This window comes from Hyaena hyaena, unplaced genomic scaffold (assembly GCF_003009895.1).
Source record: "Hyaena hyaena isolate Hyena2069 unplaced genomic scaffold, ASM300989v1 scaffold_682, whole genome shotgun sequence".
NCBI classification, from domain to species: Eukaryota; Metazoa; Chordata; class Mammalia; order Carnivora; family Hyaenidae; genus Hyaena; species Hyaena hyaena.
Window position 1 is genome coordinate 201577 of NW_024081315.1, and position 20975 is coordinate 222551.

The 20975-nt window shown below is 42.2% G+C and overlaps 1 protein-coding gene across 1 annotated transcript in view; it reads left to right on the forward strand.

Annotated features, from left to right (window-relative positions):
* Positions 1–501: 501 nt before the first annotated feature.
* NUGGC (nuclear GTPase, germinal center associated) overlaps positions 502–20975 on the forward strand; it is a 49107-nt gene continuing 28633 nt past the window's right edge. Inside the window, exons 1-8 of the mRNA XM_039217369.1 lie at positions 502–575; positions 2786–2874; positions 5570–5674; positions 6277–6385; positions 7189–7411; positions 7904–8134; positions 12764–12973; positions 19979–20154. Coding sequence (XP_039073300.1) covers positions 2832–2874; positions 5570–5674; positions 6277–6385; positions 7189–7411; positions 7904–8134; positions 12764–12973; positions 19979–20154 — 1097 coding nt within the window. The 5' untranslated portion in view covers positions 502–575; positions 2786–2831. The remainder of the gene's footprint in view (positions 576–2785; positions 2875–5569; positions 5675–6276; positions 6386–7188; positions 7412–7903; positions 8135–12763; positions 12974–19978; positions 20155–20975) is intronic.

The following is a 20975-nucleotide window of genomic DNA, read 5'->3' on the forward strand; positions in this document are numbered from 1 at the left end:
AGATCTCTTTCTTTCTTAGGGGTAATTCCTAGCTCTGTATCTCAAGTTATTGATGGGGGGGGGGCGGTGGGAGGGTGTGCCTGGCTGACTCAGTCAGTAGAGCATGTGACTCTTGATGTCTGGGTTGTGAGTTTGAGCTCCACGTTGGGCACAGAGCCTATTTAAAAAAAAATAAAGTCAGGGCGCCTGGGTGTCTCGGCACAGTTGGTTAAGCATCTGACTTCAGCTCAAGTCATGATCTCAGTTTGTGAGTTCAAGCCCAGAGCCAGAGCATATTTCGGATTCTGTGTCTCCCGTTCTCTCTCTGCCCCTCCCCCACTCAAGCTCTGTCACTCCTCCAAAAATAAATAAACATTTTTTAAAAAGTAAAAAAAATAAAGTTATTGATAGGCATTATCATATACTTACACACATTATAGCTCATATACCCTTTTGTTTCCCTGTCTTACTTAGGTCTTGATGTGGTTTGGCATTTCCAACTCAGCACTACAAACCAGGAACGACTTGTAGCTCTGGTGAATTTTTGTGACCTCATCGAGGACTTCACCTACCAGCTTTGCTGGTGAACACTTCAAGTAAGAAAATAGAATCTGGGATTTGAAGAGACCTTCAAGCTCATCTAGTCCAATGCCATTATGAAGTGGTCATACCAGTATAGGTTCAGACACACTTAGTGGCAGAAAATCCATTGCTTTCTAATGAATTTTATATGCACCTCTAAGGTCATGTATTTGAAGACTGCTATGAGGTCCTTGCCCTATCTTCTGCCTTTGCCTGTGTCATTCCTTCTTCAAATTCAGCATTCATGGTCCTACTTCATAGTCTTCTCTGTTGATGTTGTCGTTGTCTTCCTACCCTCTCCTTTATTCCTTAATCTAGGATTCTAATTATATTTTAAAAAAAAAACGAATATGGTTTAAACAAAACCTTAATAAAAAGCTAATTTGGTTTTTAAACATCCTTTGGTTTAGAATCTCATCAGAAGCTTCCCATTCGTTATTTTATTTATTAGTTCATTTACCAATTTTTGTCAGTCATTGCACTTCCTGATAGAAATGCAACACTGAAACAAATGTAGGTATAACCTCAAATAGCCCATAGAAAGAAGAAAGGGACAAGGAGTCATGATAACAGAGGTGTGCTTGGAGCTGTGGTGACACAAGAAGGGAATGACTGGGAATAGGAAACAGTTTCACAGAGGAAATGCTGAAAAAGGATCTTAAAGAGTAGGAACTCACCAGGAAGAAGAGCGGAAGGGTGCCCCACACGGAGAGAACAGCCTACACTCAAATGCATGGAATAGGACACCCTGCCTTGGAGAACTGTAAGGAGGTTGGGGTGGTCTGAGAGGGAGCCTCAAGATAAGGAATGAAGAGATGAGGAACTCTGCCTAAGGCTCAGGACCTTGCACACAGTAGGGATTCACACCACATCCAGCCAACACCCACAGTACAGAAACCATTTGGCCAGTTAAATATCCACCAGCCAAACTAAGAATAAGAGGCTGTTTTGACTGAGGAGCTGTGATTTTCATTTGGAGTTAATATGTAAATGAGGCATAATGTCTCTAACAGCCTGTGGGTCTAGTGGCAGTTGACAGATCAGATAGAACTTTGCATTTCTCATAAGGGCGGGTAACTCCGCTTTTGAAGTACATGGCTGAGTGATCCAAACAGCAACATCAGGTAAGGAGAGAAGCACTTTGGGGCTCCCCTCTGTGTTGCTCAAATTCTCCTCTGTGTGTGGAGACAAAGAAACTCCAGGGTAACATATCCCTACCCAATGTCCTCTGTTCTGAGCCTCTATGGGTCCCATTCTCCCTCCATGCCCAAGCTCTGTCTGCCTATGGACTGGAGACAAGTTGGATTTGACCTTCTCCTTTTGGATGTGCCTCTCCTCCCCCAACCCCCCTAAACCTGCCGATGCCCCAAGCTGTGGCACTGCATATAGACCTAAGTGGCCAGGTGACGGTGGGGGTCTTCCTCATTGAAGTGGAGTGGGGAAGCAAGAAAGATCCAGAGAACCTAGTTATTGCATCTCTCCTTCCCCACTCAGTAGTTCCCAAAGCAACTCCAGGGAACCTTAGGAATATTGAATATTCTATCCATCTTCCAGATTCTTGCTGAGATCTGCTGGGACTAAACATAACTGAACCTGATTGGGCTACTAATGCCACCTAAAGCAGCAAAGCCATACAATAATTTCAACTTTATAGTTTAGATCACTAGAGGTATATTATTATTTTAGAGTTTATTATTACTAAAGTTCTCAGATAATATCAGTTTAAAGTTCTATACATACAACTATTATTGAAAACCAATGGTCAGGGGCACCTGGGTGGCTCAGTCAGTTAAGCGTCCGACTTTGGCTCAGGTCACGATCTCATAGTTTGGGTGTTTGAGCCCCACGTTGGGCTCTGAGCTGACAGCTCGGAACCTGGAGCCTGCTTCAGATTCTGTGTCTCCCTCTCTGTTCCTTCCCCACTTGCACTCTGTTTGTCTGTCTGTCTCTCTCTTAAAAATAAACATTAAAAATTAAAAAAAAAAAAGAAAACCAATGATCAAACACTGATTCTTGTCATGTTTAAATCAACATGTAGTATAGGAAGTGTTGTGAAGAATTCAAAGATAAGTTAGAATAGCCATTTCACTTTAACAGCTTGGAATCTAGTTGGGTAAACAAAGCATAAACAGATTTACATGTTGTTGTTATTATTTTGCTTTATGTATTTATAATTTCTGCATTTATTCCCACCCCCATTTTTGTACTTTGTATATATTTTTAGGCTGGTTCTCCCAAGTGGACAAAAGCAGGCATTTGTATAACAGGACATGGAAGAAACTGAGGATTTTGTGGGTCAGGGACCACACCCAGGTAACATTCCTATAATATTCCCTGATGGAGTGTATACTTCCTATTTACCACTATATAATTAAGGGCAGATCAGTTGAGATTATTTAACTGTAGTCGTTGTTCCTTCAGAAGCTGCTTTCTCATGGCACAGTTTAATAGTGAGTGAATATAAACTATTTCAACAACTAAAATAGCCCATTCATGATGTGGTAGACTATCTCACCAGCAATTAAGTTTGAACATTCTGGGTGTCCTCTTTTAACAGGATGGTTTTAGAAGGCCTTTCTTGGATTCCAGGCAAGGTAAGGCCCCTGGAATCATTTCAGGCACTTTCCTTAGAAGGAGAGATGTAGGGTGAATCCCCTTGGAGTCAGTGAGGGTGGCTTCCCTCCCAGGAAGGCTGGTGTAAGGCCCCTGGAGCCAAGGAGGGAGCCTTCCCTAGGAAGATGCAGGAAAGTAACCCCACTGTGCAGAAAACAGGATGTATCACATGTATTTCCTCACTCACAGGGGATGAAATCCCTTAGGGGTAAGGGATCCAGGGTTTCTGGGTCAGTGGGGTGGTAGCTAGCACTGAAAGCGTGGAACTGTTCAGCTTGGAATATCCATAACAGTCTCTGGCAATTCTCTGGATCAACAATCAACCTGTATCCTGTGTTAGGTGGCTAGGGCTCAGTTTTTTAAAGTGACACCTTGTGTCAGCAAGAGGCAACAGCAGCAGTAGACTAGGTTTACTTCTTTGGGTTGCCCCCGCCTACGCCTACTGCTCTTTTTCTCGGGTGCTTCAGTGTAAAATGCTGGAAAAGGGGAGGGAGTGCCTGAGCAGTTACAGGGAATGAGAAGAGATGTGGCCAGTTCAGGTCAGTTCATTCCAGTCACGATTTAAATAGAAATACTACCCTTAAATGGCCTAAATCCAAGATAGACTACTTTCTCCTTTCCAAGTGTTTTTTCATTTTAGCGATTGAAGAAAAAGTTTTACACCGTGCCATTTATCTGACTTCCTAGTCTTTGCTTTAATTGAGAAATAAGCTTCTAATCTTTTATCAGATTTCTTGCTAGTTCTTATAAAATTGAAATGAAGGCCATGGATGTATGGACATATCCCTTGTTTTATATATGTGGCTAAGATGATGTGTAAATATTGTTCGCACAAAAGAGTTACAAAGTCAAGATCAAGGCCCGGCATCTTTTACTTTCCACACACAGATTGTAGAAACATCCTGGAATTCTGAGATACCTTTTGTAGCACAGACTAAAGTATTCTTCAGCTTGTGGCTTGTCTAGGGATCTGAGTGGCATATTCTTTTCTTCTCTGCCTCTTCCTTCTCCAACTCGAACCACTGAGCCAGCAACTTGGTATTTAATTCTAATGCAGTGCTTAAACTAAGGCATGATGAAATCTTTGAGTTGAGCTCAGTTAGAAGTTAGAATGTCTGAGACAGAGGGTCTAAAATACAAGCTCTTTCAACACTCTGTCACTGCATGAGCACGAGGTGGCAGGGATTCAGGGTTTGGCAAACAGCACCCTCTGCACTGAAGTACTTTATGGGGTGTGAACTGGCTCCAGGACATGGCAGGATTTGTGCTGGAAGCCATAAGGCTGAGCAGAGGGAGAAGGCTGGCTGAATTATCTGGAAGACCTGCTGTTTGGAGGAGCCCTGCGGTGGAGGCTGGGCCTTGCAGGTTGCTCTTCTGGGTCCCAACGTGAACCTTCTTAGATGCTGTGGTTCTTCAGGGAAGATGACCTCCCGACATGATGCTCAGTTTGGGGGGCTCATGCCCCTCTATGGGCCATGACTCCTGGGGATCACTTCTTCAGGTTCATCTCATGGCCATTTCCCAAGGCACAAACCAATCCCAGGAGCACTGGGTTAGGATCATTTCCAATAACCTTGACTCCAAAGACCCACCTATTGCCCTTTTCTAACCAGACGGATACTGCCAGGGGGTATTTTCTAAAACTCATCCAGAACACAATGTTTTGGTTGTACCCTTTCCAGAGCATTACGGATCCTGCCAGCCCTTTACTTCATAACCAAGGGAAACCATTAAAGTGAATAAATCTCAGGAGAACTACAAAGTTTTGCTTCATGGGGATTTCTATTCTTACTTATGTAAGGAAGCAGCTGCTAATGACTTTCAGTGAGGAAGGGAGAAAATTTTCCCAAATTTCACCTCTGAAGGGCATGCACTAGTAGAACATCCTCCCGAATTGTTACCTTGCATATATTTTTGTCAGCCCTCTCATCTTACAGATGGGCAAGAAGTGGTTTGCCCTGGTCATGTGGCCAGTTCTTACCTCTGCATTCTGCTCCTGATGAATTTCTTTCCAAGTTTGAAACGACCTCCCAGAGGCCTTTCTTCATCCCACACGTAGTCCTTTCTTGGGCTTCTCCGTACACAGTAACATATACTGAAGAATATCCAGCTATCTTGGCTTCTTAGGGTTTCCAAACTTTTCATTTCACATCAACATATGTTCTGGGGAGATATGTTATACTCTGTACTTTGGATCTAGTTGGAAAGTCCTGTGACTCTGGGAAGTAGAGACCAGACTGGAATGGACCAACGGTGCCTGCTTCTAGAATGAGTTTATGCATACAGAGCTGGCAGGAGCCTTCTTAGATTCTTTGGGTTTGTGTGTTGATAGAGGTCAGGCAAGTACACTCTGACCCAGGACCTTTAATTTTATATAATCTCTGTTTATCTCTAGTTGATGATGGTTTATATACAGAGCCAATGAAAAAAAGAAGACGTTCAGATAGAGACCAGCGGTTCCGAGCATTTCCCTCCGTGGAACAAAGTGCTCTCAAGGAATGTGAGTGTTGTGAAACTGCTGTGGAGCTAGTTTTAATGTGGCTCTGTGTTAAATGTGTTAAAATGCTAAAAGGAAGAGACACTTAGGTTGGAAGGAAGGAGGGAACATAGTCAAATCATCCTGATCCAGCAAAGGAGGCTTCAGAGTCTCTGCAGAGATCTATAATTTAACAACTTATTTCTAGGAGTCTCTGGATAGGAGGATTGTTATCACAATAACTTCTTCCTTATTAGAACAAAGACTGTGAAAATGATTGGTTTGGTGCCTTGGTGAGTATTTATATGATGGCCTTGCAATTTTTCTTTTTATGACCACAGGAGAGAAGAATCTAGAGGGGCTATAACCCATGACAAAGCCTATGCTGACTTCTGTTACAAGGAGTTTCAGAGCAGGCTAGCTCCTTGAGAAGCTTTCACAGTCAATAATTGCTATCTCCCATGAGCTATTATCTGTAGTGTCAGATAAATTGCTATCATATTTAATTGGCTTTTCATTTCATTTTTTTCCCTTTCTTTGACATATTGAGCACAATTCTCTTTTGGAGACCTAGTACTTGATCCCTGCCAGGTACATCCCAGGTAATACATCCCTATTGATTCCAGATGAAAAACTGGAGTCACGGACCAGAAGAGTTTTGAGCAATACTTACCAGAAACTTATTCATTCTGTCTTCCTGGATGACAGCATTCCTAATGGAGTCAAGTATCTTATGTGAGTCTGATACCAGCCATCATAAAATCTTCCTTTCATGTCTTTCCTTAGGTTGCTGTAGATGCTTTTCTCCAACAATGAAAGGGAATTTTAAATTAAAAACTAAGTAAAGGAGGCTAAAAAATTATATAGCTATGGGCTATTATTGTTTATACTGATAATTGACATTCATTGGGTTGCCACTCTCGCTAAATACATATATCAAATTTCGTTTAATTGCCTCAATACCCCTATAAAGCAGGAACTCTTATTATCATCCCAGTTTTACTGAAATTGTGGCTCAGAGAGGCCAAGAAAACATTGACCAAAGTCACACTGTTGGTAAACAGAAGGGCATGAATCCAATCCAGGCTGTGTGAAACTTTAGCCTGTGCATCACCTGCTGGGCTCAGATGACTTGAAGAACCCGATTGGTGACAGGGCAGAATCTCCTGCTCAACAAGACTCTGTGTTGCTCCCAGTAATACTTTATCTCTGCCTAAACTTTATTTCTAGGAACAAGGCTATGTAATTTCCATAGAACACAAGCAAAAATGCTTCATTTCTATATAGGTATTACAGAGCTTGTATAGGATTATCACTTCCAAGTAATGGTACTTACTTTTTGTATAATCTCTTTTGGTCCTTGTGACAAGTATGTAGTAAACAGGGACTAATTTCTCCTTTGACCAAGAAAATAGTAGAGTTTCAAAAAGATGTATGACTTGCCTAGGATTAGAACTCGGGTCCTTCATGTTCTATTTTGATATTCTTCCCACTGTGCTTTGATGAACATGACAATGTGCATATAAAAATCGATCTAGAAACAGGCTTCTTGCCTTGATTGAAAAACCATCATTGGACCCAATCTACATTGGATTATTTGGAAGCACAGGGGCTGGGAAGAGCTCCCTGATTAATGCCATCATCCAGCAAGCAATGTTTCTACCAGTATCTGGAGAAAGTATATGTACATCATGTATTGTACAAGTGAGCTCAGGCTCTTGTGAACAATATGAGGCCAAAATCCACCTTCTCTCTGACCAGGTAAGTGTCTCCTTTGTTGCTTGCTTCCTTCCTTCTTGTTTCCCCTTCCTGTTTTTCCTCTGTCTCTCCCTCCTTCCTTTCCTCCCTCCCTCTCTTCTTTCCTTCCTTTTCTTTCTTTCCTTCTCCCTCTCATTTAGAGATTAACATTATATTCCTTGTAAATATAGTTTAGGCCTTTGTTGAATGGAAGGAACATAGCACAGAATGAGAAAGCTCAGTAGAGTGAGATGGAGGTTCTAGCCTGCATCCTGTCACTGTTGTTATGAGACTTCAAGCAATCCATTCCCTCTTTGGCTCCCTGTTTCCTCACTGACAGAACAAGGGGTTTGAATTAGATGATTCCTTGTTGGATTAAATGACTTTAGATTTCCTGAATAGGAAGCCTCCCGCCTCCCACTCCCCCAACCCTCTGCCCAGAACAATGGTTTTCTCCCTTTGTCGTGGTTTTCTGTATCTGTGTCTTGAGAGCTTGGCCCTGCTCTCCCTTGGCAGGAGTGGAAGGAAGAGCTGAAGAACTTGACTAAACTCCTGCACAGGACAGAGGAACTGGACAGAGAAGAGGCAGATGCTTGGGACAGGGATGATGCAATGGAGGAAGCCATCTGGAAGCTACAAATGCTTTATGGAAATGGGGCAGAAAGGAAGAACTATGAGGAGTTACTAAGAGCAAAGCCCAAAGGAAAGATTCCCACATCCAGAATTATCACACTCAAGGCAGAAGAGGTAGCTTCAAGATTTTTTTCTTTATTTTATCATGTGTCTCAAGTGTAATAATTGAATCCACGCAGGAGATTTGCTCAAGGCACAGTGTTTTTATTGGAAATAAGCTGATACCCAAATCAGAAATATCCCCGACCAAGTTCTTTTTCATTATTTATGGCTGTCAAATGAGAAATTTTAGTGTCTGAATGGGAGATCTTTTGTGCACAGGAAAGACTATTTACAGTTGCTTGAGGATTAATTAAGGATGCTTTGGGCTGCAGATGTTAAAAAAAAAAAGAACCCACCCAATTTACAATGGCTTAAATGAATAGGGGCTTATTCATTTTCTCACATGAGTCTGGAAGCAGGTTGGTTCCAGTGGCTCAACAATGTCAAGATTAACATCTCCTGAGTTCCCTTGACCATTCATCATACTTGTTGCCACATAGTCATAAGATTGCTACCGAGGTGCTAGACTTCACAGCTGGCTTCATGGCAGAAAGAAAAGGGTAAAAAGTTGGCATCAACCATACCTCTCTTTCCCTGGAAAGTAAAACTTTCTCAAAAGCACCCCCCAACAAATTTCTGGGTAGATTTTGTTTTTTGTTTTTTGTTTTTTTTTTTCAGAACTGACCTCTGGTTCAGGCACATCACTTTTCTTAGGTGAAAGGGAGTCTAAAGCAAGAAACAGATGTGTTCTGATCAGCTGCCCAAACACTATTCAGCTAGCACAGATGAAGGGCAGGATGGACATTGGATATGTAGCTAGTTGAACAATACTCTCCTCGCTTGTATAATCAGTATCCATCTTATTAAATTACATTTAATTGTAAATTTAAGTAAAAACTTGTAGAACGAATGTGTAACTTATTGAAATCATACATTTAAAACCTAGTTTTTCTTTCTTAACATTCATTTTTTAAAATATTTTTATTTATTTCTAGGAGAGAGAGAGAGACAGCGAGAGCAGGGGAGGGTCAGAGAGAGAGGGAGACACAGACTCTAAAATAGGCTCCAGGCTCTGCGCTGGCAGTCAGCACAGAGCCCGACGCGGGGCTTGAACCCACAAACCGTGGGATTATGACCCAAGTGAAAGTCGGACACTTAACTGACTAAGCCACCCAGGCGCCCCCTTAACATTCATTTTTAAAATATTGCTATCCTATTTATAAATCTGGTATTTTTTTGGTATAAAATAAGGACAACTATTTACACTTGTTCTAAAATTTAACGTTCAACTATATCCTAAATTTAACACATCAAATCCTCCTTCAATAGCTCCTACCACTAATATAATTAATCAAATTTCTTTAGACTTTTTGTATTATAGTTCAAATTTAATATAATCAGTTATCTCAAAGATTTTTAAATACTTGGCCAGGCACACTTAGAAGTCAAATAAATGAAATCTTTCAAGGCACTTAGCTCCTATATATCTAGGAAATCAAACAAACATAATAGTCACTTTTTATATTTAAATGGGTATTACTGTTCAAAATAATTATACTCCTAATGTCTAAAATATAGACTGAGCATGTCCAGATTATAAAACTGATTACTTTATCTGCATACATACAACTTACACCAACTAAGTTACACCAAGGTATCAGTATCCATTTCTTCACTATTCTGTATTTAGAAATATCCCTTCTCAATGTTACAAACTTAGGGTTGAAACAAGGAGTTGAAATATTCATTGAATACAACTATATCTCAATGTGTGAGGGCACAGATTAAGTTTGTATCTGAGATTCCGGACTACAATGAAGGAAGCTGTTTGCCTCTTAGAATGATTTGTCCTGAGCCAACTGATTGGATTGAGCCTTCTTATACAAAGGGACTTCTCAAGCCCATGTTTATTCTTTCACATTGCCCTTAATGTATCTGCTTTATTATTTTTTTAAATGTTTATTTACTTTTGAGAGAGAGACAGAATGTGAGCAGGGGTGGGGCAGAGTGAGAGGGAGACACAGAATCTGAAGTGGGCTCCAGACTCCGAGTTGTCAGCATAGGGCCCAATGTGGGACCTGAACTCACAAACCACGAGATCATGACCTTGGCTGAAGTCAGACGCCTAACCTAGTGAGGTGCCCAGGCACCCCTCTGCTTTATTTTTAAATTAAATATCTTAAAGAACTTTTGTCATCATTTCTTTCACAATTTCTTGTTATTGATTAGAATTGATGAATTATATGACTCCCTACACAGATTGCATCAAATCCCCTGATTTAATCCCAACTCTTTTAAGAATTTCCATTGTTGGGGCATCTAGGTAGTTCAGTTGGTTAAGTGTCTGACTGGCTCAAGTCCTAACCTTGAGGTTCATGAATTCAAGCCCTGCACCAGACTCTCTGCTGTCAGCATGGAGCCTGCTTCAGATCCTCTGTTTCCCTCTCTCTATGCCACTACCCCACTCATTCTCTCTCTCTCTCAAATAAATAAACATAAAAAAAAAAGAATTTCCATTCTTATCTTTCTTCTGTGACTATTCTATAGATGTTTATTAACAATGACCACCAGGGGCACCTGGGTGGTTCAGTCGGTTAAGCATTTGATTTCGGCTCAGGTCATGATCTAGTGGTTTGTGAGTTCAAATCCTGAGTCAGGCTCTGAGCTGACAACTCAGAGCCTGGAGTCTGCTTCAGATTTGGTGTCTCCCTCTCTCTCTGCTCTTCTCCTGCTTATGCTCTCTCTCTCTCTCTCTCTCATTCTCTCTCTCAAAACAAAACAAAACAACAATCACTGTCCTCCATACATCCCAATTCTTCTGTCCTCTGAAGTGGTAGCCCAGTAACGATTTACTGCCACATACACAGTTGCTGACCTCAGTGTGTCATTGTCTGAAGATATGTTTAGGTAGAAACAGTGGGCTGAGAACAATTCCCCATTCCACCCACCATCTTAAAACATTCTGGAAATGCCTACATGTCAAGATATTTTTTGTACTAGGAAGAGAAAATTTTAAACCCTTTTTAAAGATCAATTTCAGATCAATTTTTAATTTGGCAAATATGGTCACCATATCACTATCAATTTTCTGTAGTCAGAGCCTTCTGGTAATCCGAATGTTTGCATTAGCCATGTGGGAAGAATACTCTCTCTCCAAAATTTAGAAAATATTACATATTAATTGATGTGGTTTTGGAGTGTTGGTGGGGGTCCACAACTGATGACCAAGAAAGAATTCTTGAGACATCTTTGGTACAAAAAGATGATTTTATTAAACCATGGGGACAGGATCCATGAGCAGAAAGAGCTGCATTCTAAGTGTGAGGGGTGACTGATTATATACCTGGGAGTTGGGAGAAGTAAGGAAAAGGGAAGTTTCCAAAAGGACTTTCATATGCTAAAGAAGACTCAGGAGATACTGGAGACCTAGCTATTGTCAAGCTAAGGTTGTGTTTTCTCTAGTAAGGCATCAAGATTAAGACGGTAGGGGGTTCCTGGAGGAATGTTTTACTCTGCCTCTCTCAAGTATTTGTCAACAGGTTCAGGCTATGAGGAAATTTGATTTTATCTACCATTTCCTTCTTGCCTTTGTTACCCGCATCACTATGGAGGGGAGGGGGATGTTAGGGCTCCAGGAAACTGAGTGTATAGGTTTCTGGAGGTTAAGCTATTGATAAGATTGCCTTTTTCTTGTAACTTACTAAGACATTTGTAAACTGATGAAGACTCTTGTCCTGCATGGCTATAATCCCTATCAATTGGCCATATGTTTTTCCCTTTCCTTTGTTCTTGGGCAGCCAGGAGTGCCTAAGGAATATCACACACATCCCACTTGGAGAGGGGAAGCATTGCAAGGCATTAGGTTGTGCTTTACTCTCAGCTTGCCTTTGGCTTCCCCATCATTAATTTACATTAACTTTAGAATTGAAATGGGAGATGTCTGGGTGGCTCAGTTGGTTAAGGATCCAACTCTTCATCTCTGCTCAGGTCATGATCTCAGGGTTTCTGGGATCAAGCCCAGCAGTGCAGAGCCTGCTTCAGATTCTCTCTCTCCATCTCTCTCTGCACCTCCCCTCTCCCCACTCTCTCTGTCAAAATAAATTTTTAAAAAACTTAAAAAAAAAAAGGAGCTGAAATGGAATTTAGAAGACGAAGTCATTTTCCAGTGAAACTATAACTGTACTGAAGCTCTGTTCTAACTGACTGTGGTTTCTTCATATGTAAATTAAGGAGCTTGCACTTTCTGATCTCCAAGGTCCTTTCTTTCTCTCAGAGTGTAGGCCCTTGGATAAGGATATCCAGATTGGGGGCACCTGGGTGGCTTAGTCGGTTAAGCGTCCGACTTTCGCTTAGGTCATGATCTCGTGGTTCGTGGATTCGAGCCCCGCATCGGGCTCTGTGCTGACTGCCAGCTCAGAGCCTGGAGCCTGTTTCGGATTCTGTGTCTCCCTCTCTCTCTGACCCTCCCCTGCTCATGCTGTCTCTCTCTCTCTCTCCTAGAAATAAATAAAAATATTTTAAAAATTTATAAAAAAAAAAAAAAAAAGGATATCCAGACTGGATAAGGTCTCCTGGTGCCCATTGCCCACTGCTGTTTCTTACCACTATTGGCATACCTTCACTGAACCTGGATCACAACCGATCCAGGATGGAGAAGCTGGGAGAATTTCTGGTGTGTGTGGTTTTGTCCTTCTTCCTCAGGCAGGAGAGCTGTCTGTTAAGCTGGACCCTTACATCCGGACTCACAGGAGAGACTTGGATGGAGAATCACCTGAGACACAAATTTGGCCCTTGATCAAATACGTGGAAGTGACTCTTCCCAAATCAGAGATGATTCCAGAAGGGGTTGTGCTGGTGGACATTCCAGGCACTGGCGACTTCAACAGCAAGAGGGATGAGATGTGGAAAAAGGTGATTCTCTTTCACGTGGCTTCATTCCCTCTTTGCTTAACTCCTCCACCCACCCAGTGCTCATCCCCACAAGTGCCCTCCTCCATGACCATCACCCCCTTTTCCCTCTCCCTCACCCCCATCAGCCCTCAGTTTGTTCTCAGCATTCAAGAGTCTCTCATGGTTTGCCTCCCTCCCTCTCCCCCACTATTTTCCCCCTTCTTCTCCCCCATGGTACTCCGTTAAGTTTCTCTTAATCCTTCTATACGTGCAAACATATGGTGTCTGTTCTTCTCTGCCTGACTTATTTTACTCAGCATAACACCCTCAAGGTCCATCCATGTTGCTACACATGGCCAGATTTCATTGTTTCTCATTGCCATGTAGTATTCCATGGTATAGATAAACCACATCTTCTTGATCCATTCGTCCGTTGATGGACACTTAGGCTCTTCCCATGTTTTAGCTATTGTTGAGAGTGCCTCTATGAACATTGGGGTACATGTGCCTCTATGCATCAGCACTCCTGTATCCTTTGGGTAAATTCCTCGCAGTGCTATTGCTGGGTCCTAGGGGAGTTCTAGTGTTAATTTTTTGAGGAACCTCCACACTGTTTTCCAGAGGGACTGGACCAGTTTACATTCCCACCAACAGTGCAGGAGGGTGCCCATTTTTCTACATCCTCGCCAGCATCTAGAGTTCTCTGATTTGCTCATTTTAGCCACTCTGACTGGCGTGAGGTGGTATCTCAGTGTGGTTTTTATTTGTATTTCCCTGATTACTCCTCCACCCATTCTAAAGCAACCAAGAATGCTCTGCTTTCAGACTAAGGGATTTCATGAGCTCACTGGAGTTAAATTCTTCTACTTTCTAGGTTCAGGGCAATGGCAGGATGTGTGTGGCCAGAGAAACTGAGGAATCATGAGGCAGACCTGGAAATTAGAACATGAGTGTGTGATCAGAAGAAGGACAAGCAGTAGATTGGTCTAGAAGTAAGCAGAGGAAATACAGACAGAGGAGGAGAGGGAGGCCAAGAGTTGAGTACAAGGTAGAGAAGCTGACAGCCAAGCACCAAGGAACCAGGAGGCTGCTACCATGTTTAGTTGCAAGGAACAGAGACCTGCTGAAGCAACCCCAAGTTAAGAGAGGTTAATCCAAAGAATATTAAAGGATCTCGTGAGACACAGCCAGGCCTCAGGGCCATCTATCAGGAGAGAAGGAGCTATTTTCCCTCTCATCCTCTGCATATCTCTTGTGACTGTTTCCTCTGTGCAATTCTCTGCAGAGCCCTGCTTGTCTCTTAGCTTTCTCTACTTAGCCCTTAGGATCCATATTGTGAAAAATGACCACCTTAACCCTGTCTTTAAATGACATTGTAGTTCATATGCCTGACTCTCTGACTATAGTCTCTATGCCTTTTAGTTCACATTCCTGAGAAGGAAAATGGGATCCATTACTGCCTAGCTAATTTAATCTCTGGATTAAGTATCTATCTTTAGTGCATGCAGTCAGTTAGGACTGAAGATGGTGTTGAAATGAAAGTCTACCCCTTCAACCAAAATCTTGGGTAGGGGCTCAATTCCTGGCAAATATAAGTTGGAGCTGACCAGGTACCTCCAGATATGTCCACAGCCAAAGAGTTAAGCATTGGAGTAGTTATATCTATACCTAATGATTAAAGGTTGAAATATTTTTAAGAATTTATCTCTTTGTTCATTTGCTTTTAATTCATCAAACATGTAAAATATGTAAGACAATGTGCTTAGCCCTGAGGATGCAAAGATTATAGCTAATAATAATAATAATAATAATAGCAGACATTTACCAAGAATCTACTTTGTGCTAGGTACTATCCTCAGTGAAATAAGTTGCCCATTAGCACACTGAGAATTTTAACCCAGGCAAGATGGCTTGAGAGCCTCTCTGCTCTTAAGCCCCACTATAGTCCTAAAAGCTAAATTAAAAGATGCAGAGCATGACCTTTGATGTTAAGAAACATCCGTGTGTGTGCACGGTGTGTGTGTGTATGTGTGTAGTGTTCATAAATGCACAGCAAAAGTAGAATCCTGCCTTTAGAGAGGATACACACCCAACTGTTAACAGGAGTTTCTCTGATTACAACAATGCTCTTTACTACACACACCTCTATATTTTTTGTGTATTTTGCATGAACATGCATTATCTTGACAACTAAAAAGCTGAAAGCAAAATAAAACAATGTTGAATGGGAAGCAGAGCCTTCCTGAAAGGGGCTTAGACTCTAACAGGAGACAAGAAACCTACAGATGACTAAATCCATGGCAGAAAGTGATGTAAGAGAAGTCCTAGGTGCTATGAACATTCAAAGATAGAAATTACCTCCAACAAGAGATCTCATTCCTTCAGCAAACACCCACTGAGCATCTCCTCAATTCTGTATTGGGTTTTGGATGGACAGAGACAAAGTCCATGCCCTTGGGAGTCCTGTAGTCCAGAAGGGAATCAATTAGTTATATTAATTAACAAACCACATTACTTAAAAAGGAGAGAAAAAGTAATGAATTCTTCCCTTTTTGTAATTGTTTTTGTTTTTAAACGCTTTACTCTGAACCAATGTATAAACACCAATTCTCAATAACATCAATATATTTTAAAATTTATGTAAATGTATAAATGTTTATTTAGTATAACACAATATAGTATAGTACTATACATGATTTAAAATAAAAAAATAAGTGAACAAAATGGAGTCACATAAAACAGACTACAAATCCAAATGTCTATATTTGGATATGCATTAAATATATGGGATTTAAATCAAAATATTTACTTATTTATTTTTCAGTAATAGAATTTAGCGATTCATCATTTACTTATAACACCCAGTGCTCATCCCAACTAGTGTCTCCCTCAACACTCCTCACCCCTTTGGCCCTTCCCACAACCCAACACCCCACCAGCAAATCTCACTTTGTTCTCTGTATTTAGGAGTCTCGTGGTTTGTCTCCCTCTTTGTTTTTATGTTATTTTTGCTTCCCTTCCCTTATGTTCATCTGTTTTTATCTTAAATTCTACATATGAGTGAAATCATATGATATATGTCTTTCTCTGACTTATTTTGCTTAGCATTATATACTCTACTTCCATCCATGTTTTTGTGAATAGCAACATTTCATTCCTTTTCATCATCGAGTTATACTCCATTGAATATATATACCACATCTTCTTTATCCAATTAATTATTTTTCGATGAGAGGGAAACTTCAGAGTGGACACGTAAGCCCAGCTATCACCAGAAAAGATTGTTGAGAATGGACCATTGAGCACTATTGTAGGCCAAGGAGCAGCAAAGACCCAGAAGGAGCCATGTGTCTCGGGAAGGTTGAGTTTTCCTGGGTGGCTGGAGGAAATGGGTGCAGGGTGTAAGGAGAGAGGCACAGAAGACAAGCTTGTAAAACTTGGGGGAGGGCTTAAATACTAACCTTCCTGGGGAAGCTGAAAGGATACGAAGGACTAGGGCATGTGATAGAGAAAGAGTGTCTTTAGGCGGAAGGAGCTTAGGAGCACAGGATGGGGACACGGGGGGTGAGACATAAGACTGGAGCTGGAAGAAGACTGGGAGGGAGGGTTGGTATCACTAAGTCATGAGCAACCCAGAACTTTAGAAGGATCCACTGGAGAACCATTGATTTGCTGCCAAATGCAAACTTTAAATTCTGTAGGTTTGTGCTAAATGAATGCAGGTCACAGAGCTTCGTGATTGGATTTGAGTCATGATCAGGATGATAGAATCAGGATGACAGTTTACAGATCATCAGCCTATGCCCTGATTTTACAGATGAGGAAATAGAGGCTCAGAGAAGGGAAGTAATTTGCCCAAGACCACACAGCTACTGAATGGCAGAATTTGGACCAGAGAGCAGGTTCCTACCTTCCTAGATGAGGCTCTCTCTCTCCCCACAGGACCTCCCCTAACAGTTCTTTAAATAAAGGCAGTTCCAGTGTCCTTCTCCTTGGTAGTCTACTCAGGCCCATCCATGAGGGCCTTTGTTTCTACAGGGTCTCAGCTCCTGGAGTGGAATCGGCAACCTTGGCTAGTTCCAGGCTGGGCCCCAGGAGCAACAGCCTAGGCAAGCGGCCAGCCTCTCTCACTGGATAAAGCCACGGTTGCTGCCAGTCATGATACTCCGGGCAACTTATCAAAGGCCACTCAGAACAGAGGAGCCAGCAGATCTGGCTCAAAACACCCGCTCTGAGGAGGTCAGGCTAAGGGAAGGGACGGTTCCCAGCCTGCTCTGCTTGGCCTCATCTCCCCCGCATTCTTGTGGTTTTGTGATATTCTCTCACAGGGAGTTACTAAAGACTCCCCCCTTTGCAGAGAGAGCAGAGCATGCTGCCCCCTCCCCTGTCTCTCCAGCTGCCAGCCTTGCCTTCCCAAAGCTAAGAGTATTATGAATTCACATGTCCCTGTCTGCCACCTTGAAGTCCTGAGACTTTAGGTGTGTCACTTGAGCTCTGAGGCCTGCTCTCATCACGGGGAGGGAGGAAGTGGGAGTGGCTGGGGTACCAACCACTCCTAAGCTCAGTTGCTCTAGGTTGGCTTTTTTGTGTCTTCTGTGACTCCAACTTTACCAAATCCTGGCAGCCAGAGCTTTGTGTAGGGTCTGAAGTTTGCAGGCTTCTTTTTATGTTAATAAACATTTATTAAGCACCTGCAGTTTACCAGGACTGGAGAATGCAAAGATGAAAGAGGCCCTGCCCTTCAGGAGCTTGTGGCCTGCAATCTTACAACCTAATTGAATAGCTAGTCGCTTCCTTAATTAGATTATAATTTGGGAAGTGGGAGGGACTTGTTGATTTTATTTTCCTGCCAAATGTGAGTCCATCCACATAGGGAGGGAGTTCAGGACCCGTAGTGCTGGAGTCCTGCTCCAGCCGGTCCAGGAGTTCCTAAAGGATGGACGGTGTTGTGTATAGGAATGGACACAGCTCAAGTGAACCAATCTGGACAGTTTATTGATTCTTCAGCAGGCTTATATATGCTTTCTACTTCCTATATGTTTGTGTCCAGCTTTTGTTTTTATTCTCAGAATGTTTCCAGGGAATTCATCCGTGAGGAAACTTTCTGGTTACTTCCTTGCGTTTCTGCTCTTTTGCTTTTTTAGAGTTAATCTTTAATCTTACTATTTCTATGCCTGACAGACTAAAAGGCTAATTCTGTTTTCTACGTTTATAGTTCCATTAGTTATAACTGAGACAGGTAGAGCCTATTCTTTAGAGAAATTGAAGCGTGATTGCTTTCTTAGGATTTACCCTTTCTGTAACCTTTTACAGGAGCATGTTTTCTTTAGAGTGCCTTTAATGATCAACTAACTGCTAAGTTATAGGGAAAGGCCCAATAAGAAAAATAAACTGATTGAATAGCAGAAGAGATATCAGTAGCTTTGCTTCCAGAGAACTGCTGTGTGGTCTCATCTTGTGGACCCCCTGGGCTGTGCCATGAGATGAAGTTTGGCTCCTGGCACCATAGCTGTGTGGCCTTAAACTGATCTTTTGCTTCTTGGGTCCTATTATCTTCTCTATAGAACAGGAAAGTCTGTCTAACTCTAGAGATTTATGGTATAAAAATAATGATCCACGAAGCCAAGAGATTCATGGACAGAGGGTAGGGGACAGAGCAGGTTGGGGGCTCCAAACCCTCCGCCTCCAGTTCAACTCAAGCAGTTCAGTTTTTAAAAACCAATTGGAATTCTCCCTCAGATTTCATTTGAAAAAGGCTCCACTGCTAAAAACAAACTTGAAACCCACTACTCTAGGTGAAGATTTCTCAGCCTCAACTTAGATTTTGGGCCAGATAATTCTTTGTTGCGGGGATGCTGACGTGGGCACGGAAGGATGTTCACAGCATCCCTGGCCTCTACCCACTAACACTAACCCCAAGTCATAACAACAACAAAAAAATCCCTCTAGAGATTGCCACTCTGCAGGGTACAGAACTGCCCCAAGTTATGAGCCATTGGCAAAGAGCAAAACAATGATTCAATTAGCAAGTCACAAACTTGTTACACCTTTATGTGCAAAGTGCTGTCCTGAGGAACCTCAAATAAACTCAGACCCTGAGCTGGACCAGCTTTTCATTTGTATGGAGAGGTAAGACCAGTGAAATAATTACTAAGAGAAATGTCACAAAGCAACACATAAAACCTTGTCGCACATAAACGCATAAAACCCGTCACAAAGAATTTGCATATCTAATAGAGCAATATGTATGATATTAAGCTTAACATTGTAATTTCATGCTCATTGGCCTTTGCAACTTGAATCGTAAGGTTTCTGGCTCCTTGCTGCCACTTGGTGGCAGTGTGCTGAATAGGCAGAGGCAGTCAAATATCAAAATGACATCCTGTGGTGATAACTTTGGGATCAATTCATGACCAGAACTAGTTCTGGAAAAACAGTAATTTTCCCTAGAAGACAGTTAGGGTAAAGCAAGCCAGTGATGAATCTGGCACCGGAGGTCCGATTTCTTGAATTCTATCAATGACTAATGCCACAGATGCCTATGAAGCCTCTATTAGGGGTCAAGCACTGTGCCTGAGGTGATGTAGATTTCAAGCTGAAGAGTGTAGCCACTTCTTTATAGGTCCCTCACAATCTGGGGGGTGGGGTGCAGAGAACTGACCCTATACATTAGCTCTGGGACATTCAATGGCAGGTGAGTTCAGGTGCTTGCTGTAGGACACAGAAGGGGGTTGGCCAACCCATCCTCAGGTGGTCATTAGCAGTCTCAAAGGGCAAATGGAAGTCAAGCAGAGGCTGTGGCAAGTGCATAGGTCCTGAGAGATAAAAGAACAGGTTACACCTGAGAAAATTCCAGAAGCTCAGTCTGGCTAGTACATGGAGAGTGCCGTGGGGAGAGGTGAGAGGTGGAACTGGCAGAGAGATGGGGCAGAGCATGGAGGCCATACAAGATACATGAAGAGACCATGTCCCCCACAACAGAGACACTGTTTATTTTCTTAAACCTGTTGTGGTTATGTTTCACAGACCATTGATAAGTGCTCAGTGATCTGGGTGATCAGTGACATCGAAAGAGTTTCTGGAGGGAGAGCCCACGAAGATCTTCTGAACGAGAGCATCAAAGCATGCCAAAGGGGCTTCTGCAGGGACATTGCCCTGGTGGTCACCAAGACCGACAAACTCCACCTGCTGGAATATCTAAGGTATCTTGTTGGGCTTGCAGGTTTGTGGGTTTTCCTCCATGGGCCCCCACTACCATAACAACAGAGCTTTGAGCCCTGGGCATTTTAGACTTAGGAAAGTGACTACTTCATAATCGAACTTATGAAACCTTTATTGAACATGGTGGTAGGGGCTGCAGATTCAGAGAAGCATATTGCCTAATCACTTAAATCACTGACTTAAAACAAGGTTAAAGCTTAGAAGAGAAGGACACACTTGGGTGCCTGGGTGGCTCATTTGGTTAAGCATCCTACTCTTGATTTCAGCTCAGGTTATGATTTTATGGTTTGTGAGATCAAGCCTCATGTTGGGCTCTGTGCTAACAACGCTGAGCCTGCTTCGGATTTTCTCTCTCTCTCTCTCTCTCCATTCCTCTCTCTCTTGTCTCTTTTTCTTTATCTCTCTCTCTCAAAATAAAGAAGTAAAAGTTAAAAAAAAGAAAGGGACAAACAAAGTACTATGGGAACCCAGAGAGAGACTGGGCCGGTGGGTAAGTTCGCAGAAAATTCTATCACCAATAAGACACTGAGAAATAAAGACACATTTTTTTTTTTTTTTACAAATAGTTTATTGTCAAATTAGTTTCCACATAACACCCAGTGCTCATCCCCACAAGTGTCCTCCTCCATGCCCATCCCTCCTCCCCCCCACATCCATCAGTCCTCAGTTTTTGTCAGCATTCAAGAGTCTCTCATGGTTTGCCTCTCTCCCTTTCCCCCACCATTTCCCCCCTTCTTCTCCCAGTTGGTCCTCTGTTAAGTTCCTCCTAGTCCTCCTATACGTGCACACATATGATATTTGT